The sequence below is a fragment of the Meleagris gallopavo genome, chromosome 3 (assembly GCF_000146605.3).
Source record: "Meleagris gallopavo isolate NT-WF06-2002-E0010 breed Aviagen turkey brand Nicholas breeding stock chromosome 3, Turkey_5.1, whole genome shotgun sequence".
In the NCBI taxonomy this organism is placed as follows: domain Eukaryota; kingdom Metazoa; phylum Chordata; class Aves; order Galliformes; family Phasianidae; genus Meleagris; species Meleagris gallopavo.
Window position 1 is genome coordinate 89,058,135 of NC_015013.2, and position 19,608 is coordinate 89,077,742.

The 19,608-nt window shown below is 39.4% G+C and overlaps 1 protein-coding gene across 1 annotated transcript; it reads right to left on the reverse strand.

Annotated features, from left to right (window-relative positions):
* Positions 1-747: 747 nt before the first annotated feature.
* Positions 748-19,140, reverse strand: KCNK9 (potassium two pore domain channel subfamily K member 9). The gene is made up of 2 exons (XM_010709389.2): positions 19,041-19,140; positions 748-12,171 (listed from the first exon to the last, which is right to left on the reverse strand). The coding sequence occupies exons 1-2, from the start codon at positions 19,138-19,140 to the stop codon at positions 11,330-11,332; spliced, it is 942 nt and encodes a 313-aa protein (XP_010707691.1). The 3' UTR covers positions 748-11,329.
* Between the last annotated feature and the right edge of the window lie 468 nt (positions 19,141-19,608).

Below are 19,608 nucleotides of genomic sequence, written 5' to 3' on the forward strand. Positions count from 1 at the left end.
TAAAACTGTGTCCCACCATATAGGATATGTTTGCCCTGTTCATTCATTTGTAAGTGAGCCTCATAAACATCATGAACAGATGAAGGCAATGATTACCATCTAATCTACAGATTAAGGCTATGACAACCAGTGAGTTCCAGTGGGCAGAAATCACAAGATAAGGACAATGTGATGTCCTGTATCTGACATCAGTTGAGTTTTACCTGGAAGGGAACAACAGTAAAGGTTGCCCAAAGCTCTGTTCCAAATGAGAAATCATGCCTATGCCTTGCAGTAGCAGGGAGCTAAAACTAGTATGGAGACCCATTTCCCATCTTCTGCTAGGAAGCATTAGATAATTTTATGAGTGAAACTCACAGGAGAAGTTACGCTGTTGAATTCAGTGTCCTAAGATCTTACTCCACAAAGGTGAGGTGGGGGCAGTCCCAACAGCTCACCATACACTGACTGTCCTTAGAAGTGCTACCCTAAACACGTTCCTTTTCCTTATTCTGTGCTGTAATCTTTTGGGCACAGCATGGTTGGATATTCGATGAAGGTTCATACTTCACTCTGCACATACTTTTGTCAAAAAAGCTTTTATTGCAATGCAAAATATCCTCTGTATATGACATCTTTCTTCCCCCCAACTCCCTTAAATTTAATGAGTAATCCTTTCTGGGTTTTTACATTGTGTTTCTTGAGTGTATGTATGAATATATATACATATCTATATATCTATCAATCTATAGATATTATATTAATACAATCATATATAAATCTGGACCTATATCATTTTATATATATATACACAGCACTAGATATGTGTGTGTGTGCATATACATATATATACATTATATATACACTGTATGCACATATATGCACACACATACATACTGTATTATCATAAACATCTGTTGGTTGTCAAGGAACTTTTCTTTAACAAAATAGGTTCCATCAGTGGATTTTACTTCTGTAGTGCAATTTTACAAGAAGTTAACATTTCCACATTCTATATAAAAGAAACAATATACATTTGAAAACGTGCCATAGGATTTTTAATGAAAAAATTAGAAAAGTGCATTATTTTACAACACTACAGTAAATGATTCTTTTTTTTTTTCTCTGTAAAGACATTGTAAAATATATACAGGGTTGCTTAGTGCATTCATTACAAAAGAAAGATGCAATCCCTTGCATAAATTACATATTGTACAGGGGTTCGCTGTCTACTTGGACTTGTAAACATTTGTGTGATACAGTTTTCATTCTTTATGTAAGCTGCAATACATCTTATTTTCATTTCACTGTTGTTGCATTCTAACTCCAGTACGGCATTCTAAGGCCATGTGTGAAGGCATTCTCTCCCATTATGGAGAAGGCCAGAAAAAGAAATGAAAACACAAAAGATTTTTAATTTGGTTCTCTGTAATCAAGTTATCACTGATTTCACAAATCACATCTTGATGCTTATGACCTTCTCTTTCTCCTTTGCTAGGACCATCTCAACAACTATGTTGAAGTTAGAGGTCTGAAATAAGCAGAGAAAACTGCTTACAGGAGGTAAATTCTCAGTGCAGTCCACAGCCAAGCATCTATAGCATTCCTCTTTCCAAAGGACTATGCTTCTAATGCTCTGTGTGCTGCACAGAAAATGTATCAACCAGGGCAGAAATGTAAGAGACTTTTGCTCTGTCTCAGGCTGTCGAGGGCCTTTAGAATGCCGTCAATATGCCATCGGTAAGTACGCATATGCACATTCAAAGAAGTACAAAAATGCACCAAAAAGTGTCAAGAGATCCAAAAGAGACATAGCATCAACACACACTCACAAACACACACATACACACGCGCTTCTGTCTGAGCAGGAAGGCTCAGTCTCCAAAGTAGGAATCACAATTTAGTTTCAACATGTATGTGTGTTTGGAAGAAATCCAAGAATTTCCATACAAACTCCTTAGGTCCCAAATTGAACACTTTTATCCCTGTTTCTCTTAGATGAACAGTTTGTTGAAGTAAGAAATTGCACCTTGAAGAGACAGTATCCACATTCTTTTGGCCTACTGGAAACAACTTATAAGCCCCCCTCCCGTTCTCCTTTGACCTATCCAGCTCCAAATAATTTTGTTTGCCGTTATGACACTAAGATCAAAAGTTTTTGTCCATACTCCTCAATGGCAACAAACAGCCACACAAATCTTAACAAGTCAAGGGAAGAGGAAAAAGAAAACAGTTTTTTCTTCCACAGATCACTCCTGACCAGGCAAAAAAGCAGCAGCTGGATTATTGGTTGTATAGCACATTTTAAGAACCTTCCTGCTTTTACCTTCTGTAAAAGAAATTCAGATTAGGGTTGCATTCTAAAGAAAGAGCCAGTCTCTCATTACTTCTCTTCATTAGCTATTTGTGAAAAAGGTTTGTAGTAGACAGAACTCCTTCTGAAACATTCATTAGTTTGTTTTTATCATACAGGGTTCAACCCAACAGTGCTTGCACCCAAACTAACTTTGAGTGGACCGACCAAACTTGTTAAAGACTGAGAGGCACCCAGAGTGATACCCAGGAAATATCTTAATAAAATCCACTGCTAGTGCAATGGTGTCTCAACCCTCATGTAACCTGGATGCTTGGATCTCAATCCTGTTACACACTTAGTGTACATACTCTGCAGTATCTGCATAATGTTCCTGCACAACTAGCGACTTGGGCACAATGCACATGCAGCTGAGCAGTCAAAAAGGAGGTAAATCAGCATGAGATCAGGATCACTAACTTGTGTTGAGTTCTCAGTGGTGAATGCACCAGATTCTGTTGCACTGATCTTCAGAAAAGAATAGAAACAGCTCAGTATTAACAATAAAGAGAAGTTTCCTACTGTTGTCTCTGACTGCAGTATCATTCCACACTGGGAATTGAAAATATATGCTAAGGAGGAGCAGTATGATATCCATCTTTGCTGGAAAACGTATGTGACAGGAATTCTACAAAGAGTAGTCACATTGAAAAAGCTGTTATTGAAAAGCAACTGGAGCCAAGAAGTTGAAAACTGCTTCAAATCAGAAAGATCAGAGAAGCATACAAAGCTCCTTAAAAGAAACACTAGAAAAAAATGATTATGGATCTGTCCAAAGGCTCTGCCACAAACACAATAGAAAGTCTGGCTTCTTTGTGATGTAGGGAAGATTTGTTTCCTGTAACAGGTATGGTGTCTCAAGAGAAGTCACAAATGAAGAAAAAAAAAGAAAAAAAAAAAGATAAATGTTAATCTGCCTCCTTTTTCAAAGTACAAATTGTTTGAGTGTTGCTTTTCCCCCTCTCCTACATAATATCACAATTCTTTTCTAAGCCAAATGCTGAGCAATGAGACCCACCACGCAGTAATTTCACAGTCCAAGACAGACACTTCCTTGTAAATCTTTGCAACTCACCTATGAAGAGGACTAGCAGTGTTATTCATATCTTACAAAAGAAATGCAGATGGCCCTACTCTTGGATTCCCAGACATTTGCTTCTCTGAGCTCTTGCCCGGTGCACTACAAATGTGTGTTAGAAATAAGCCCCAACCTTCAGCACCCTCACTCAGAAGCCAGGGAAATCCACTCTGTTGCTCTGTAACCTTACTCAGAGAGGCCTTGGGAAGATACATATAAAATCAGCTCCCTCATCACTCCAGCTTGTTATGGAGAACTCAGTTGTACCATCTTCATTCACCAGTTTGCAAACCATCCCTATGCTCAGCCCTACCAGGCTGACAGATTTGGGCTCTCTCTTAGAAGCATAAGCTATCTCACACAGCACAGCTGAGAACCTTCAGGGATACTCTAAAAGGGTACCAGTACCATGCTCCATCCTGAAATACTCACCCCTCTAGATCATGCTATCTCTCTCTAAGACACACCACTGGTTCTTTTCTCTGCAAGTAAGACAACATCAGGCTGAAAGCAGACCTCCCCAAATACATTCAAACTGCTATTTAGTTCAGTGAAAGTTAAACACATCACTCCATATATCAGATCTGAGCTAAAATCCTTTCCTTGCTCCCATGAGCAGCTCCAGTCAATGTGCCAAGATAACATTGTCAACTGGACACCTGTGGCATGACCTCCATGTCAGCAGTGACACTACCAAGCAGGCCTTTTGGAAAGTAGACTTCAGACTTAGATTTCAGACTCTGGGAGGCCAAATCATTTTTTTTTACATGCTCTAATTCAGCTAATCTAATTAAATAATGTTATCAAATTAATTAGCCTTTTAACAATAATTATGAATAATAATGATGAATAATTATGGGGATGTGGTATCAAAGATGAGCAAGGACACCACAATCCAAGTCTTTCTGAGCCACTGCACAGATTTTAATCGGGCGACAGGATGGATGATGTTGCTGATCTCTTCCAAGGACAGTGGAGGGAAGAGGCTTTGGGAGACACAATTTTTCCTGCTCCCAGTTTAACATCAGCATCGTAATGTGGTCTCACCAGTGACAATCCACTCCACCAGGGAACTGTTACGCTCCATCCTTCCCACATCTCCTGCCACTCCTGCCTGGGAGGACAGTGGCAGATGGCTACAAAAAGGCTAAACACAGAAGACACACGGTTTTTCCTTAATTTGGAACCATATCACAGACCTTATCTACATATAGTGAGTAAAGCACTGTGTCTCTTTATAGGCTTACACTGTTTGCACTTTCTGCTGATGCCCAAGCCTTCCCTCAGACGAACACACTACCAAATTCTCCACGCAGGCTAATGTGTGGCATCCCAATCAGGGCAAAAGTGGATTTCACCCATGCAGGTTTGTGCACTTCACATTTTGTATTTGACTCCCCACATCTTGTTTTTAATCAATCTGTAGATTTCTTTTGTCAGTAGTAATTAGAGTGGAACATTTCCTTCCCCAGGGTGCAGTTCTCTAACATAATGCTTTTCATTAATGCATGACGGGGGAAAGTACAGAATGTGGTGATCCTGGGTTTGAACATACATCTACAAAATGGCAAGCTAATGAGTTAATGTCTGAGTAGGGAAGGGGGGGAAATATAGAAAAAGCCAGAGGGGCCACTGCCTGTGCAATGGATCTTTTTTCTAGCCTCAAGTATACTGCTCTGGATAGAGCAATTACTGCAAGCTGTTCCACAGACTAGATAAACGATGAATCAAAGCCAGGCTAGCAGTATCAGAACTCATGCACAAGGAAGATGCATTATGGTGCATAGTTTCAATTATTATATTTGCTTGTTCCACTTGTGAATTAGCCAGCTATAATAAATGTTATCATGCTGCTGTTTGCTCTGCATTTCTCAAAGTGAACTAAAAGACAAAAGAGTTTCGAACTTTGAATATTAATTACTAATAAAATTGCAGCATTAATTTTTCTTTTTTTTTTTTTTTTGTCTTTCCAATCTCTTTGGAGTATTAATGTATGACAGCACTTCTTACACGGTCAGAAAGTAAGGTGAAGGAGGGCTTTGGGATATTTGCTAATTACAGTGTTCACAAAAGGAGAGACAACAGAATGCTGAAGCTCTGGCGAAAATATTTCAAGCCTAAAATTAGCAGCCAGCTTTGGTTGCCTGGATTCCATAAAGCAAACTACAATTGCATAAGTTGTACATGTTGACTGCTATCTTCAAGTCTTTCTACTCCCATCATTAGGTTTAGGAAAATTTGTTCACGGCAAGCACTAGTTGGAGATACAGATATATCAGAGTATGTAGAAAGAGTCTCTGATTGCAGTTTCAATAAGAGATGTATAAATAGAGACTCATCCTAGTTTTGGGTGTTGCAACCAAATCGCCTAGGTTACCATACTGAAAGACTACATGACAAAAAATTGCCCTTGAGACTTGTATTTCTCTTTAGCTTACCAGTTCACAGCAACATAAAGACACCAACTCCAGAGGACAGTCCAGCTAGGGCCAGCTCAACAGCTGTAACATCCACCTCAGGTATGCAAAACATATCAGCGTTACTCAGGCTGAATAGCGTCTTGCTTTCACTGAAGAAAGCAGTAAAAACCTGACCCACGGATCAGGAGAGTCATGAATGTGAACTCAGAGTTAGGAAACAGGATTGGTGATCAAAAATCATCCACAAGACAATTTCTGTTCAAGCTAGTAAGGCAAAGCATAGACTATGTCTGAGCAGAGAACATCTCCCAGTCTGATTCTACCCTTATTCTAGATCAAAGCATGACTGTCTTCAGAACCACCTCACTGGTGTTTTTGATTGGAAACTACCCCTCCTCTTGAGAACAATGTCTTTCTTTTCCTGGTGAAAGTTTTTCTGCCACAAGATGTTATCTATATCTTAAATAATTGCAAACTGCATTTTGGAGAAGGCTGCCAACAGTTTTCATGGCTCTACTTCAGTCTCAGAGCTCAGATTAACTAGCGTAAACGTCCCAAAGTGCCTTCCATCTGTAATCAATTTCTCTGTGTCCAATATCATTATTCTATTTATTTTTATTTTGGTGCATCATTATGGTGGTTAATCCTTTTCACATGGTTTGTCTTACTGAAGTTCCCAAAATAAAGTTTGATATTAAAGACAGATGACAGGCAGGCTGCTTTGTAAGACTACTTCTTTTTCAGCTCTGTGAGTATTCTGCAGTTCTAGTTGTTGACAGTAGCGGTGGCACAATTCTCATTGTAATTTGTGCAGATTCCAGTCAATAACTGTGTCTTGTTGAAATATGCATTAAAAAGTCCATAACATTAGTGTAATGGACACACTCCAACACATCTCTCTGGTCTGGCTTCCTCATAAAGATTTTAAATGACTGTCTTAATTGGATCCTAATATTAACAGGAGTATTACATAAAGCTAAATGAGGACATAAACTTCAACTGAAAGCTACTTCCACCCAAGCCCTTGCTCTTTGGTCCGCAGAGGAGCAAAGGAAAGGAACATTTCCTTTCTCCATCCCGATTACATTGGCTGCTCTTTTTTAAGCTTTCTACAATGAATGATTCCTTTTTTTTTTTTCCCATAACAAAAGCTTCAAACCTATCACAGAAAACAAGAAATTACCTTGCTCAAGATGAATGCACAGAAATCATGATTACTGCTCTAGCATTTCTTCGATCGAAGCACTAAGAAACTAAGGAGACAACCTATATTACAGTAGATTAATTTAGTCACTTCTCCTTTTTTCTTTCTTTTATTTCCTTTAAGCTGATGATTCTGTTCTAATGAGCTACTACAGAAGAATCCAAAAAGAAGTCTACTGCCGAATATCACTGTACATCTTCTCCATATAATAACAACCAAGACCTATTCTGTATCCTTTAACTACCATCCAGACACTCCATCTACGTAAGTCCCATTACAATTATCCTTGTAAAGCATATATATATATACAAAGTTCTGGCAAAGAAGCCCTAGTTAAGACAGTTAGGACCTTCCTTGTGTAGTGATGCAGACCAAGCAGAGTTGTGCCTGTACAGTTCTATTGTTTCCCCTTTTGTTTCCACATCACAGCATGCTCAGACAAAGCTATTTTGGTGCTGCACAGATCAAACCGATTTTTTTTCCTTTGATAATAATATGAAATATGATAGGATAATAGGGTTGTTATGTAATCAAAGTTGACAGCAGGGAGCTAAATTTGTGTTGTTTTGATGAACAGCACATTAGTGTGACATAAATAGATTAATCTGATTTATTATTATTATTTCTAATGCTTAATAATAGGGGAAATGAGACTCTGGGGAATGACAGTGCATCACAAAGTGATATCAAAAGTTTGCGCGCTATGGAAACATAGGTTAGGTACTTTGGATGTTAGAATGTCTTCTCATCAGTAGACTTGCTTCTGAAGAGTGACTAGACAGCAAGAAAAGCTCTCCTGAAAGAAATAATACCTTAAGAGGAATTAAACCAATAGCATACCAGAGAAAATATGCTGTGAAAAGCAGCACTGGGGAAGAAAGCTGATATTCACATAGGTCAGTAAGTAGTCAGAAATGGAACAGACAAAAATCACCGTTCACTGACTGATTTTGCATGTTTTGCTGGAAAGCTGGTATTAACCCCTGACAAAAGCAACTTTTTTGTAATGCTGCCTGTTCTAGCTCCAGACAGCCCAAGCCATTATTCACACATCAGTCAAGTACCACAAAAAAAAGAGAGAGAGAAGCATTTTCAGCATATTTTGCCTGGTTTACTGAGGCTTCACACAAGCATTCTTGTATCTGTGGCTGTTCACAAAGAAAAGTTCTGTGGGAGTTCATGTGAATATCTGAATGCAAGGAGGCTTGCAGAGGAAATGTCCTACCACTTCAAAGTCTCAGGCGCACCAGAAATATAGAATGGACAGAATCATGAGTTCTTCAGGCTGAAAGTAGAACTATATGAAAATAGTTTTAAATCCTAAGGAATGCAGACACTTTTCCCAAATGCCCTCCCACAAACTCACCATCTGAAGAGTATCACTGTGGATATGGCCTCTTCATATCAGCACATATACATTTCGTTATCCACATCCATAAACTACGAATACGCTACACAAGAGCATTTAGAAAGCCACTGTGTTTTAACACAAAGACTCTCATTGGCAGATAGCCCATGACCCACTAGATAAGTTGCTCCCCTGGTTAAATACCACCTGTACTAAAATATACCCTTCATTTAACTTCACTTATGGTTTCAGAGATGAGAATGAGTAATAACTCAGCTGGAATATGTAACAGCTCTGAAATTCTGGAGTTCAATACGATTTACAGGACATTTAAAATTATTTTTGTATGCAGCAGAAATAGAATTTTCTTTTTCTAAAAGGAAGAAATGAAAGGCAAAGTGATGCTTTCAAAAACGTAATTGCTTTTTGACAAAACTGTCCAAAGTTTTGGTTACAAGGCCTGTTACAAACGTTTTTCTTTAATAGGCAGATGGCATTTCACCCTCTTGAAATCTGTAACATCCCAAAGATTTCCTGCTTTTCCCAAGTGTCATGTATACATCAGCACTTCTACATGATGTGGACATGTACATACTCTTTCTTATCTCCTTAGCAGGAAAAGAAACCTACAATTATTTGCAGTTCTGGGATACTGTCAGGAAATCTATGAAAGAGAATTTGACAGTACTGTGAACCCTATGGCCCACTCTTCAGAAACTAGCTTCTAGGTGGTTTTGACTGGAGTGCTTTAATACATCCTGAAGCTGCTTTTCTAGGTACTCTTGCTTCAACACTTTTGCCATCAGCATTTGCCTCAGGACATGGTGCAAGCAGCACATCATTAATGCATCCAGCATGCTCTTCTACTACACTGACAAAAGTTATTCCCATATGCTAGGCTGGAAAAGTCCATTCTCATCCATCCTCATTACGAATTCCAAGTTATTTTTTCACTAATCTTAATGGAGATTTTCATGCCACAGCATTTTAAAATCCCAAAGGAAGTTACATGTTGAACTTAAAGGTATGGATGCTTGCTTTTCATTTACTTGTTGAAACACAGATATCAAAATTAGGAGAACACAAACGTGTTTTATATTGTTAATAACTTAAAGTCAAGGAGAACAGAGAAAGAAGGGTATTCCTTATTTCTCCCTTTTAATGCTCTTTATAGATGCCCTTTTGAAAGGATATCAACGTCCGTTAGCACACAGAGCTCAGAGCTGGGTTTTTTGTGAAAATACACTAGCTAACAAAAAAAAAAAAGTAAAATATAGAGGATTATTGCTTTTACGCTGAAAGCACAAAATGGTAGAATCAGCAGGAGGTGCATAGTGCCAAAAAAAGATGTGCTTTGTATGACAAATTAACACAGAAGGCGATTTGAAAGATAGGATTAAATCAAAGACAATGTTGCAGGTTTATAAAATTCCCAGTCCTACCCCCGTCAAATCAAAGATAAATCTCCCAAAGCACTAAATCTTATGTAATCACTGCAAATTCCTATTGTCTTAAAAGGGAGCTGGATTAGGCCTCTAATTTGGTTTTGTAAAGTCTGTTTGGTCCAGATGAGTAACCAAGCAGTGGATGATCTCCAAGGAACAACTCTATCACATGGTCTCAACATCGTCTACTACAGCTTGCCAATGCAATCACTCCCAGTGGCAACCTCTAAACACTGGAGTAAAGCTGATTTTGCCCATGAGTGCTAAATGCATTTTGCCTTTGCGCATAGCAAAGAAGCAATATCACATCTAATCTCACAAGTTCCCAGTGAGCCAAACACAAGATACTGTCCCTTGAATTCTTCCTGAGACCAACAAAGGCTTTCCATTATTTACAAATCAAAAGCATTTAGAGACAATCATCTTTATTTTTTATTTAAAACAAGGAATGCTCTGTCACTATTATATAAGAAAAAATATACATCCACCTATTTATACCCATCCTAATCCAAGCATTCAAAAAAATAGAATTCCTATTCATGCAGGTAATTGCTGCACAATAAAATAATGATAATAAAATAAAAATAATATTATTAATAATAATTTTTATAAATAAAATAAAAACAACAAAACACACTCCTTAGTTCCAACAGTTTTTCCAATTTACCTTAAATAATTCCATCTGCAAATTGTTGGAACAGTTTCAAATGATGAAAGAAAATATAGTTAAATCAATAGGATTACTTGCTTTTGATTATTAATTCCATTGCTAGTTTTTCTTGTGTTTTTATTATGCATACCAGTTTTACAAAGTGCATGCTTTATTTTACTTTTTAAATTTTGAACTGGCAAGTTAAAATGATCCATCATTTCCTGCCTTTTTGTAATGATAATACAATCTAAAATCTAGCATTAAAAAATTTATCATGATACACCTGGTATATTGACTGCTTATGGCGCATGCTTGTCTTGGCAAATGAAAAAAACAAATTGGCTCCCCTCCCCACCTCCCCATTCTGTTTGGAAGCAATCGAAAAGATAAAAGCAGGCTGGAACACAATTGCCTCAAGGGAAAAAAATAATACCTGATGCTTTAATTTTTGTCGCATGGCACTAGTTGTGGAATTGCACGCTCACACACCCACACACACCCAACACACACACAAGCACGCTCGCACGCTGCAACCTGCCCATGAGGAAAATAGTTTATTAGGTCAGGAGTGCCAGTGGCACATGAAGGCTCCCAGCTGTGTGTGCAACTTTGGATTTGGTACCCACTTCACGTCACCTTGAATCCTCTGACATCCACCGAGGGGGTAATGTAAGGCATACTTTGCTGGAACAGTAATAATCCATGCTTCATGCTCAAGAGCTGAGTCTCAGAGGAGGACTGGCTTTCTCTACTCCCTTTGGCCTCACTCCGTCTCACTCAAGGAACAAAAAAAACAAAACAACAGAGAAGGACTGGAGAAAACAAGGAAAGCAAAAGAAGACAAATCACTTTAAATGGACTTTCGCCTTCTCATCAGCCTGTGGTTTTCTGTAAAGCTGTGCAACCCAGGTGAGATGGAGCTGACAGGAGATGGGAAAAGGCTGTTTTTTAATGTGCTTGGCGAGATCTCCTCTATCTTGTAAGAGATGGAGTGAAAGTACTGGGGGTTCAGCTTCGAGCTGAACGAATTTTGGTGGGAGACCACCCGGCTGGTGTACTCATGGGACCTGTAACACATGCAGGAACAAACTGACTGAAGGTCTGTTACTTCGGCCTTGTACCGTGGCCGACCATGCTGGGAGTCCTCTTGGATGTGGATAATCATGCTGTTGCGGTTCCCTGCCAGGGACGCCCGTTCCTCAGCATCCCGCCTCTCGTCCTCACTGTTCATGGTTAAGAACCTGAGAACAACCAGATTTAGAAATGCCCCAATGACTGTCAACCCCACTAGAATGTACATAAAGCTAAAAGCCACGTAGAGAGGCTTCTTTTGAAGGGCCCCTTTGGTCTGCAGGGCCACATAGTCTCCAAAACCTATCGTAGTCAATGTTATAAAGCAGTAATAGTAAGCATGGAAAAAGCTCCATTCCTCGTACTGGGAAAAGGCTGCTGCTCCAATGCAGAGTGTTCCCATGCAGGAGAAGAAACCCACAGTGACCATGTTTTCCATGGAGACCTCGGTGCTCCTCATCCCACAGCACTTTTTGATGCGTTTCAAGAGGTACTTGACGAAGGTGTTCATGCGCTCGCCCAAGCTCTGGAACATGACGAGTGTCAGTGGGATCCCCAGGACCGCATAGAACATGCAAAAGGCCTTTCCCGCATCTGTTCCTGGGGCAGCATGTCCGTAACCTGGGAGGGGGAATGAAAACACAGGACGGTCAGCAATTAGTTAATTACCACAGCTCCCTTTTCAGACAGGTTGCACGAATCACAGTGACTCCAATGCTGCAGGCAGGTCCGAAGCAACAGCAGCTATGAGGGCACCACAGTCACAGGATTTTCACATTTCCTTCACACATATCCCGTAGCCAAAGCAAACATTACACATTAAAATAGAATTGTACACACAGGACCAGGAAAGATGAAAGAATCCGCAATCCACCTTAATTCTGTAGTCTTCTAAATACTGCTTTTATTCGCTAAAGAAATTTCATGTTCATCCTGCATCACACGCAACACTGGAAATATTAAAAATGACCTCGACAATATTTGTGAAAGGAGTTGGTTTTTGGTTTTGCCCTGCCCCAAAACCAGTGTACACCAATAGCATCTGAATTCTGTGTCTGCTGGCAACGGTGAGTCAACACCATTGTTGCCAGCAGACACAGATCAGTGGAAGTCTTTTTAAAACTGTCTTCCATACAGAATAAACCTTTCTCACAGGCACCATTCTGAAAGCCATTCACTTCTGAAAACTGGAATGCCATAGGATTTTAGGGGTTTAATATCTGCTCTACCTTCAGTTACTGAAGAATAAAGAACTTACCAGCATCTCTTAAGAATTTTACAGCTTTTTCAAACAATCTGGGAAATATTATTTTGCCACAATGCTAAACTAATTCAGGACAGGGAATGTATCATGTTTCATAGCATACTTTCCAGAAAGTAAAATCACAGTTAGATCCTCATTCTAAATCCAACAAGCGTAGGGGTTTCTGTTTCAAAATGATGCCAATTTTTTCACATCACACTGCTTTACATTTCTTAAGATTGCAAGTGATAGTACCAGAGCTTCCAAAATAGGATGGCTGGGAGTCATGCAGGCATGGAACGCAATGACCATGTGGGTACTACTACATAGATTTCCCTTAAAGACAATGAATAGAAATCCATACTTCTCAAGTGCAGTACCTCTCATCTAAATCTAGATGCCTAAAACAAGTCACTAACTTATTCTCAGGATACACCTATTTCTCTACAGTGATTATAACTGAAATCACACGATAGACTTCAGCTGAATATTAAAATACATAAATCTAGGTATCTACATGTGTGCTAAGAGTCCAGACTACTTTTATAGTCAACAAAGATTTAATGAAAATAGGCAGTGATGAGTTACTTAACTGCCATTCCAACACCTGTCTACTCAAGTTATGCTGTAGAGACACTACTGACTGTTCCATTGACTGTATTCTCTAGGTCCCCATCAGACTGGCTAGATACCTAATGACTTCAGAAGATTCTAGGTATCTACTGCACAGGTTCACAACCACATAACACTCAAACATTGGCATCTTCATTAAAAGCAGAGCTCCACCTTCAGTGACTATCACCAACGTAGGTACCTGCATTGTAGATACTGAAGATTTAAATTCACACAGAGGCATGTAGCATAATTTGAAACTCCTCAGTTACCATGATATCCATACAGGGATGATTAAAGAAACACTTGGTATACAGCCGACAATCAAAATGAAAAGCAACAACAGAACAAAGAAAATAAAATGAAAGAACCAGCAAGAACGTCCTACAAAAAGTTACACTTACTTCCTTAGCTCAGTTGCTAGTTACTGGGAAATGCATGGGAGGTAAGAAATAATTTGCAAATAAAATATATAAATTAAAAACAGGAAACTCTTTTCAGGTGACAAAACAAATTGTTTCACCAGTTACAATGGGATAGGTAGCCTGTTCTTTGTAAAAAGCAGTTTCCAAATTACCTGCAAGGGGAAGTGTCTTCAATAGATGGATGCTGAATTTGTTCCACCTGACTGTCCCTCAATAAAGGCTATAATTGCCTCTCATTACTAAGCTTTTGAACTACAGGGGTGTTAATTAAAGCAGGGATATCTTCTCATTTTATAGTTTTAGTTACAGCTGATAAAGAGAAGGAAAGCTTCAGAAAATGTTATTTTCCAGATGGTTACAGAGATGGCAGTTGATGGAAACAGCTTTCACTTTGGGTTCTAAAGAAAAGGGTTGGGGTGAAAAAAAGACTTCTTTTGATATCACTATATTCCTCTTACTAAAGATATCCACAGAGACAGGTTAGAGATATTATAAAACATTAATATTATATACTTACACACTGTGCCATTGTTGAACTTCTAAGATTTATCACAGACTTTGTAATTAACTCAAATTTAGTACTCTTAAGAAAGGAATATACTATATCCGTGTTCTACAGATAGCAAAGCACAGACACAGGCAGGCTGTAATTTCTGTCCAATTCACATAAGTAGACAAAAATCCAGAAATTTGTATTTCTATTTCATCCCATTTCATACTCAATACTACAGTATCAGATACATGCCTTTTAACATATTTTGACTACGACACTGGAGAAAAGGAAGGACTTTAGTCATGAAGCTGGAATTAGATTTTGCAAATAGTTTCATATATAGGGGATCAGAGAAAAATGCATTTCTCTAGTGCAATGCCGCTTTATGGAATAGTCACCTTAGTCATTGCCTTCAGCAATCTAGAAAGAGAGAAATCCAAACACATGGAAGAAAGACTAAACTCTCTATTTAAGAATCAGTCCAATACACATAATTATATTTGAAAAGCGAGTTCCATCAGTGCATGCTATCTGAAATTCAATAGATCTCAAATCTAAAACAAAACACCATTGTCCTAACATCAGAGAGTGCCCCTAGGAAAACTGAGAAGGTCGGTAATTGCAAGAGCGAGAGGGGCACAGAAAATCATCAAATATCCCCCCTCAGTGCATTGGAGCTTACTTGTGTCAGGGAAAGATAGAAGCAGAAGAAACTGCTTTGGTAGCAGATTTCAGCCTTTAAGTTCAGCATAACTTCCTCCACAAAAACGCTACTGCCCTCTGCCAGAGTGTAAAGAGATGGCTCCATGTGAACTACAACGAATGCAAGAAAGCAAGGCTTCAAGAGAAATATAAAGGTCAAACACAATATTGGTATTTCTTACTCTTCTGTGATTAAGGAGGAAGACCAAACAGAAGTCCTTGAATAAGAGATATAGCAAATGCATCACATAATAAGCCAAGAAACTAGAATAGCCGTGACAAATATATAGAGAGGTCACTGATCACTCCTAGGTTAATACTAGCTATACTCTTCTAGAACACTACCAAGTTTGCTGAGGTCCCACAATACAGAAATATGACCTCAGCAGGCAGATTCATCTATTCAATGAGATATCATTTTAATGATCAACAACAGCCATTAGTAGTCTCTCTTTTATAATCCCTCTCAGATGGTTTGGCTTTCAAGACAGAACTCATTTGGTTTGAAGAAGAACAGTTAAGCATGAAGAAATACAGTGTCTCAAAGTGTCATTCCAGTTCTGGAGGATGGAGCGCCAATCCATCACAAAAACGATCTTCTCCCACTTATGGAAGAGCTGTGCTACAAGCATCAAGCAGAACTGCAGAAAGGTGTAGGCAGGACAGACAAAGAGTCAGAGCACAGAGGCTGACACCAGATTAGTACTCTGTTGATGGCTTTTCTGCCATTAATTTTTTCCAGCCTTTCTCTATTCTTTGACCATACCTCTTAAAGACCAAGTGCATCGATATATAACTATATAAATACTGTTTCCTTGCTTTCAAGAGCATAGTTACGAAAGCCACTCAGCCTCCTTCAACTATATTTTCCATGGTAGCTTTCAAATGAGACACAGAATGAAACACTTCATTACAATTCATGTGTGAGGTGAACAACCACAACTGCTTCCTTTCACTTCCTTAGGGACACTGTGCAATACAGTGTGCAGAAGAACTCAGTGCTGATTCACCCACCCTGAATCCAACAGTGAACAAAAGAAGATGGATAGGGCAGAGTATAAGAACAGTGTGACTATATGCAACATTATGCCTCTGAGTATTCAAGTACCCAGTTTTATCTTCAGGTGCTCACAGACTTCCAAAGCCAGATAAGGTTTCACTGATTTTAGTAATGAATAATGGATTTCTCACCCATGGGTTTGGGCATTCCTCCTGGAACCTGTATAAACTTTCAGCACTTGCGGCAAGAAGGTCTGTACATCAACAAAAAATTACCATCACCTCTTCATTCTAAAATTCTCTCCCACTGTTACTTAAATCCCCACTACCACTATGGAAGTGACAGTCATTCTTAACCTTCTTTGTGCCATTCGTGAATTTATTTACATTCTCAAGACAAATGTCATGTCTTGGTATCTTGCACTGGGGCCCTAAGCAAATATCTCTGGCACTGACAGTCTCATGTGGATAGGGCAGCTTGCTTAGATCTACATCAGTAATCTTTGCACCATGCTCAGCTGCAGGGTACAGACAGGCCCAGAAAATCTGTCATGTCTTCCAACATAACTTTTCTTGAATAATACTTTACTTCTAGAGCAAACATTGTCTGAATAAACAATGCTTTTGCAGTGATGCAGACTACAAAGAACAAATGAATACACAACAAAAATAAAGAATTATTGGGAAAAATCCTGAATAGTTTTAGTATGTTGACTCTAAGACTGCATGGTGATTCCAGTACTAGCAAACTAAACTGGGACAATGTGTGGATTCCAGCACCAACCTGCGGCTATCCACATTGTTAAATCAGCATAGATCCCATCATTCCACCATGTTTTTAACTTGGGACAATCAGTATTGTTCAGATGTGTCTCTAGATGAGCGCTGGTACCAGACCAAAATCTCAGTCATTGTTAAAGAATAAAAATGAAATGTGGCAGTGATAAGCTACTTATAGTTTATGTTCAGGACAGTGTGTAGCTTCAACGTGGCTAAGTCTCAACTTCACATTCAGCGTACAACAGGCTTTAGATGTAATGAATCTTGAAGCAACACTGTGTTATTCATGAGGGATGTTTTTTTCACTCAGGAGTAGGTTTCTCCATTCATTTATCTACACATCATTCACCCCCGTGACAGACATTTGGGCATGGTCGCCTTTGACAACAGCCTCCAGAAAGAAATGAACTACTCCATCCCCATGAGTCAAACCTTTCTTACTCATGCTGGCAGCAACTCTGGACATGAGATAGCGAGAAGAAGATAGTGGCAATGTTGATCCAATGGGCAAGCATAATTCAGATTAAAACATCTTCCTGATGTCATACATTCACTTTGGAAGTTCAGCTGTGCCAGGGAAACTGCCACAGAAAACAGTCTGGCTCTTGCTGGATTTGCTGCTTGTGCTTTCAACGTGGAAAAGAAACAACACTGTCACCACAGTACAGGATGGATTGGGGAGATAAATCATCTGGATAACTGGTACTCACCAGTTACTCATTTAATAGGACAAAAGCATTCTCTTGCAAGTAAATCAAGAACAAATGACTGGTTCTGCTGGATGTGGATAAAAGTTGTTGTGTTGAAAATGCCAACTTCCTAGCACGTAAGCAACTGCTCCCTCTTCTTTCTTTCCATGTCTGGGCTATTTCTAATCCTGCTACATTTCCCCTTAAGCATCTCCAGGATCCCCTTTCTCTTTCATTCCCTTTTCAATCAATATCACTGCAGAATATCACCTCCATAATTTCTCCTAGTTTTGTTGGGGTTTCCCCTTCCATCCTGCCCAAAAGACAGCTGTGTCAGATCAAAGCATTGTACACAACTCTCTCCAGGCACAGGAAGCAGTTTGGGAGGATATCACTGTGTGTTGAAAAGAAATGGACATTGTGTAGGAGGAAACAGGATGTGCTAACCCAATGTGAAACATAAGATCTGAAATCCCTTTCACCTCTCTTCTATTATGACTGCTACCACATCCTAACTGCACAGGTAAGGCCATGCCGTGCTGGAAATTACATGCACTGCTTTACATTGCATCAAGCCCTACAGAAGATCTATTCTGGATGCCCAAGGACACAGTTGACTTCTCTTATTTTCTTTTCCCCATGAGCACTGAAGTCTTTTCTTTTCAATGTTGGAATCAAACAATCAGAGCATTCATAAAAACCAGATTCCAAGGCAGATTTTAATAAATAAGCATAGATAGTGCCCACCAAGGAAATGAGAAGAAATAGTTTTGCTGTGTGATCTAATGACTGGCACATCAGGGGAAAGCTGAAGGCATTCTTATAATGGGTGAGCGGCCAACCCTGACCCATGTTCTGACCCATGAGTCAGGACAGATAGAGGCCTCAGCCTCAAAAAATTGCCCCAGAACAATAACTTCTGCTGGTCAGCAAGCTCAGCAAATGATAGCCATCAGGAGAGCTGAAGGGCTTACAGAAAAAGACTGATAAGACCAATAATTACCAAGTCATCCAAAAGGCAGCTTCCATGCCACCCATCCTCACTGCCTCCATTTGTCTGGCCTGCAGTCCCACACATCATCTCCCGCCTTACAGAACTCTTACAGAACTTGAGCCTCCTGCTCTGAATCATTACTGACAGCAATTGTTTTCCACAGTTTTTCTTCCACACCTACTTGCAGTAAAAATCAGCATGGTAAATATTGTTCATTGCCCAAATTGCTGGTATAACTTACAGGTACTAACTGACTACGTACTATTAGAAGTCACAACCATAGGAAAACTAATATGTAAACCATACATGGGAAACTGCCTAAGAACACAATCCTGAACTCTTGTAGCCATGATGGAGCAAGAACCAAAACCATGAAATGGCCAAACTTCTAGGTAATGCTTCTGTGGCACAGCTTGGAAGACAATATATTTCTTAGACTACCTTAAATTATAGTGGTTCAAAGATAGCAGTTTATTTGAGTGAAAAACAGTCATGTACTGTTACACTCATTTTGGATGAAGAGTAGGGCTTAGAACTTTGTTACAGGCATTACCTGTAAAAAGGTACCCTACCGATTTATCTTGGATTCTTAGAGCATCAAGGCAAATAATGTGTCCCAATCCCACAAAGGCTCTCAGTAAGGTTACTTCCATGGGACATGTTGGAGAATAGTGTTTCTGAAGTCCTCAGACTGCTTAGACTGGATTTTCCTCCCCTGCCTGGAGTCCACCACCAACTTCTTCACAGGATAGTCTCTCCTCTGCCCAACTGGATGCCTGCCTGGGACAGTAGGGATAAAGATCTGTTCAATTCATTGGGGTAGAGTAGTTGGAAGTGCTGATCATTCACTTGGGTGCCTATCAGAGCTATGTGACCCAGCCTTGCCACCTTCCCCACAGCTAAGCGTCCTTCTTTGTTGACTCTGGGAAAGATATTCTTCCTTAACCTTAAACCACAACAGAATACAGCTCCACCCTTTTCAGAGTTCCTTCAAAATAGGAAGATTTGGACATTTTTGCCCCCAATCAGGCTCCCGGAATGGACAGTCTAACAAGTTTAAACCAAGACACAAGAAACTTTTATTTTTCTAAATCATTCTGGTTTTATTCTCTTTTTTTTTT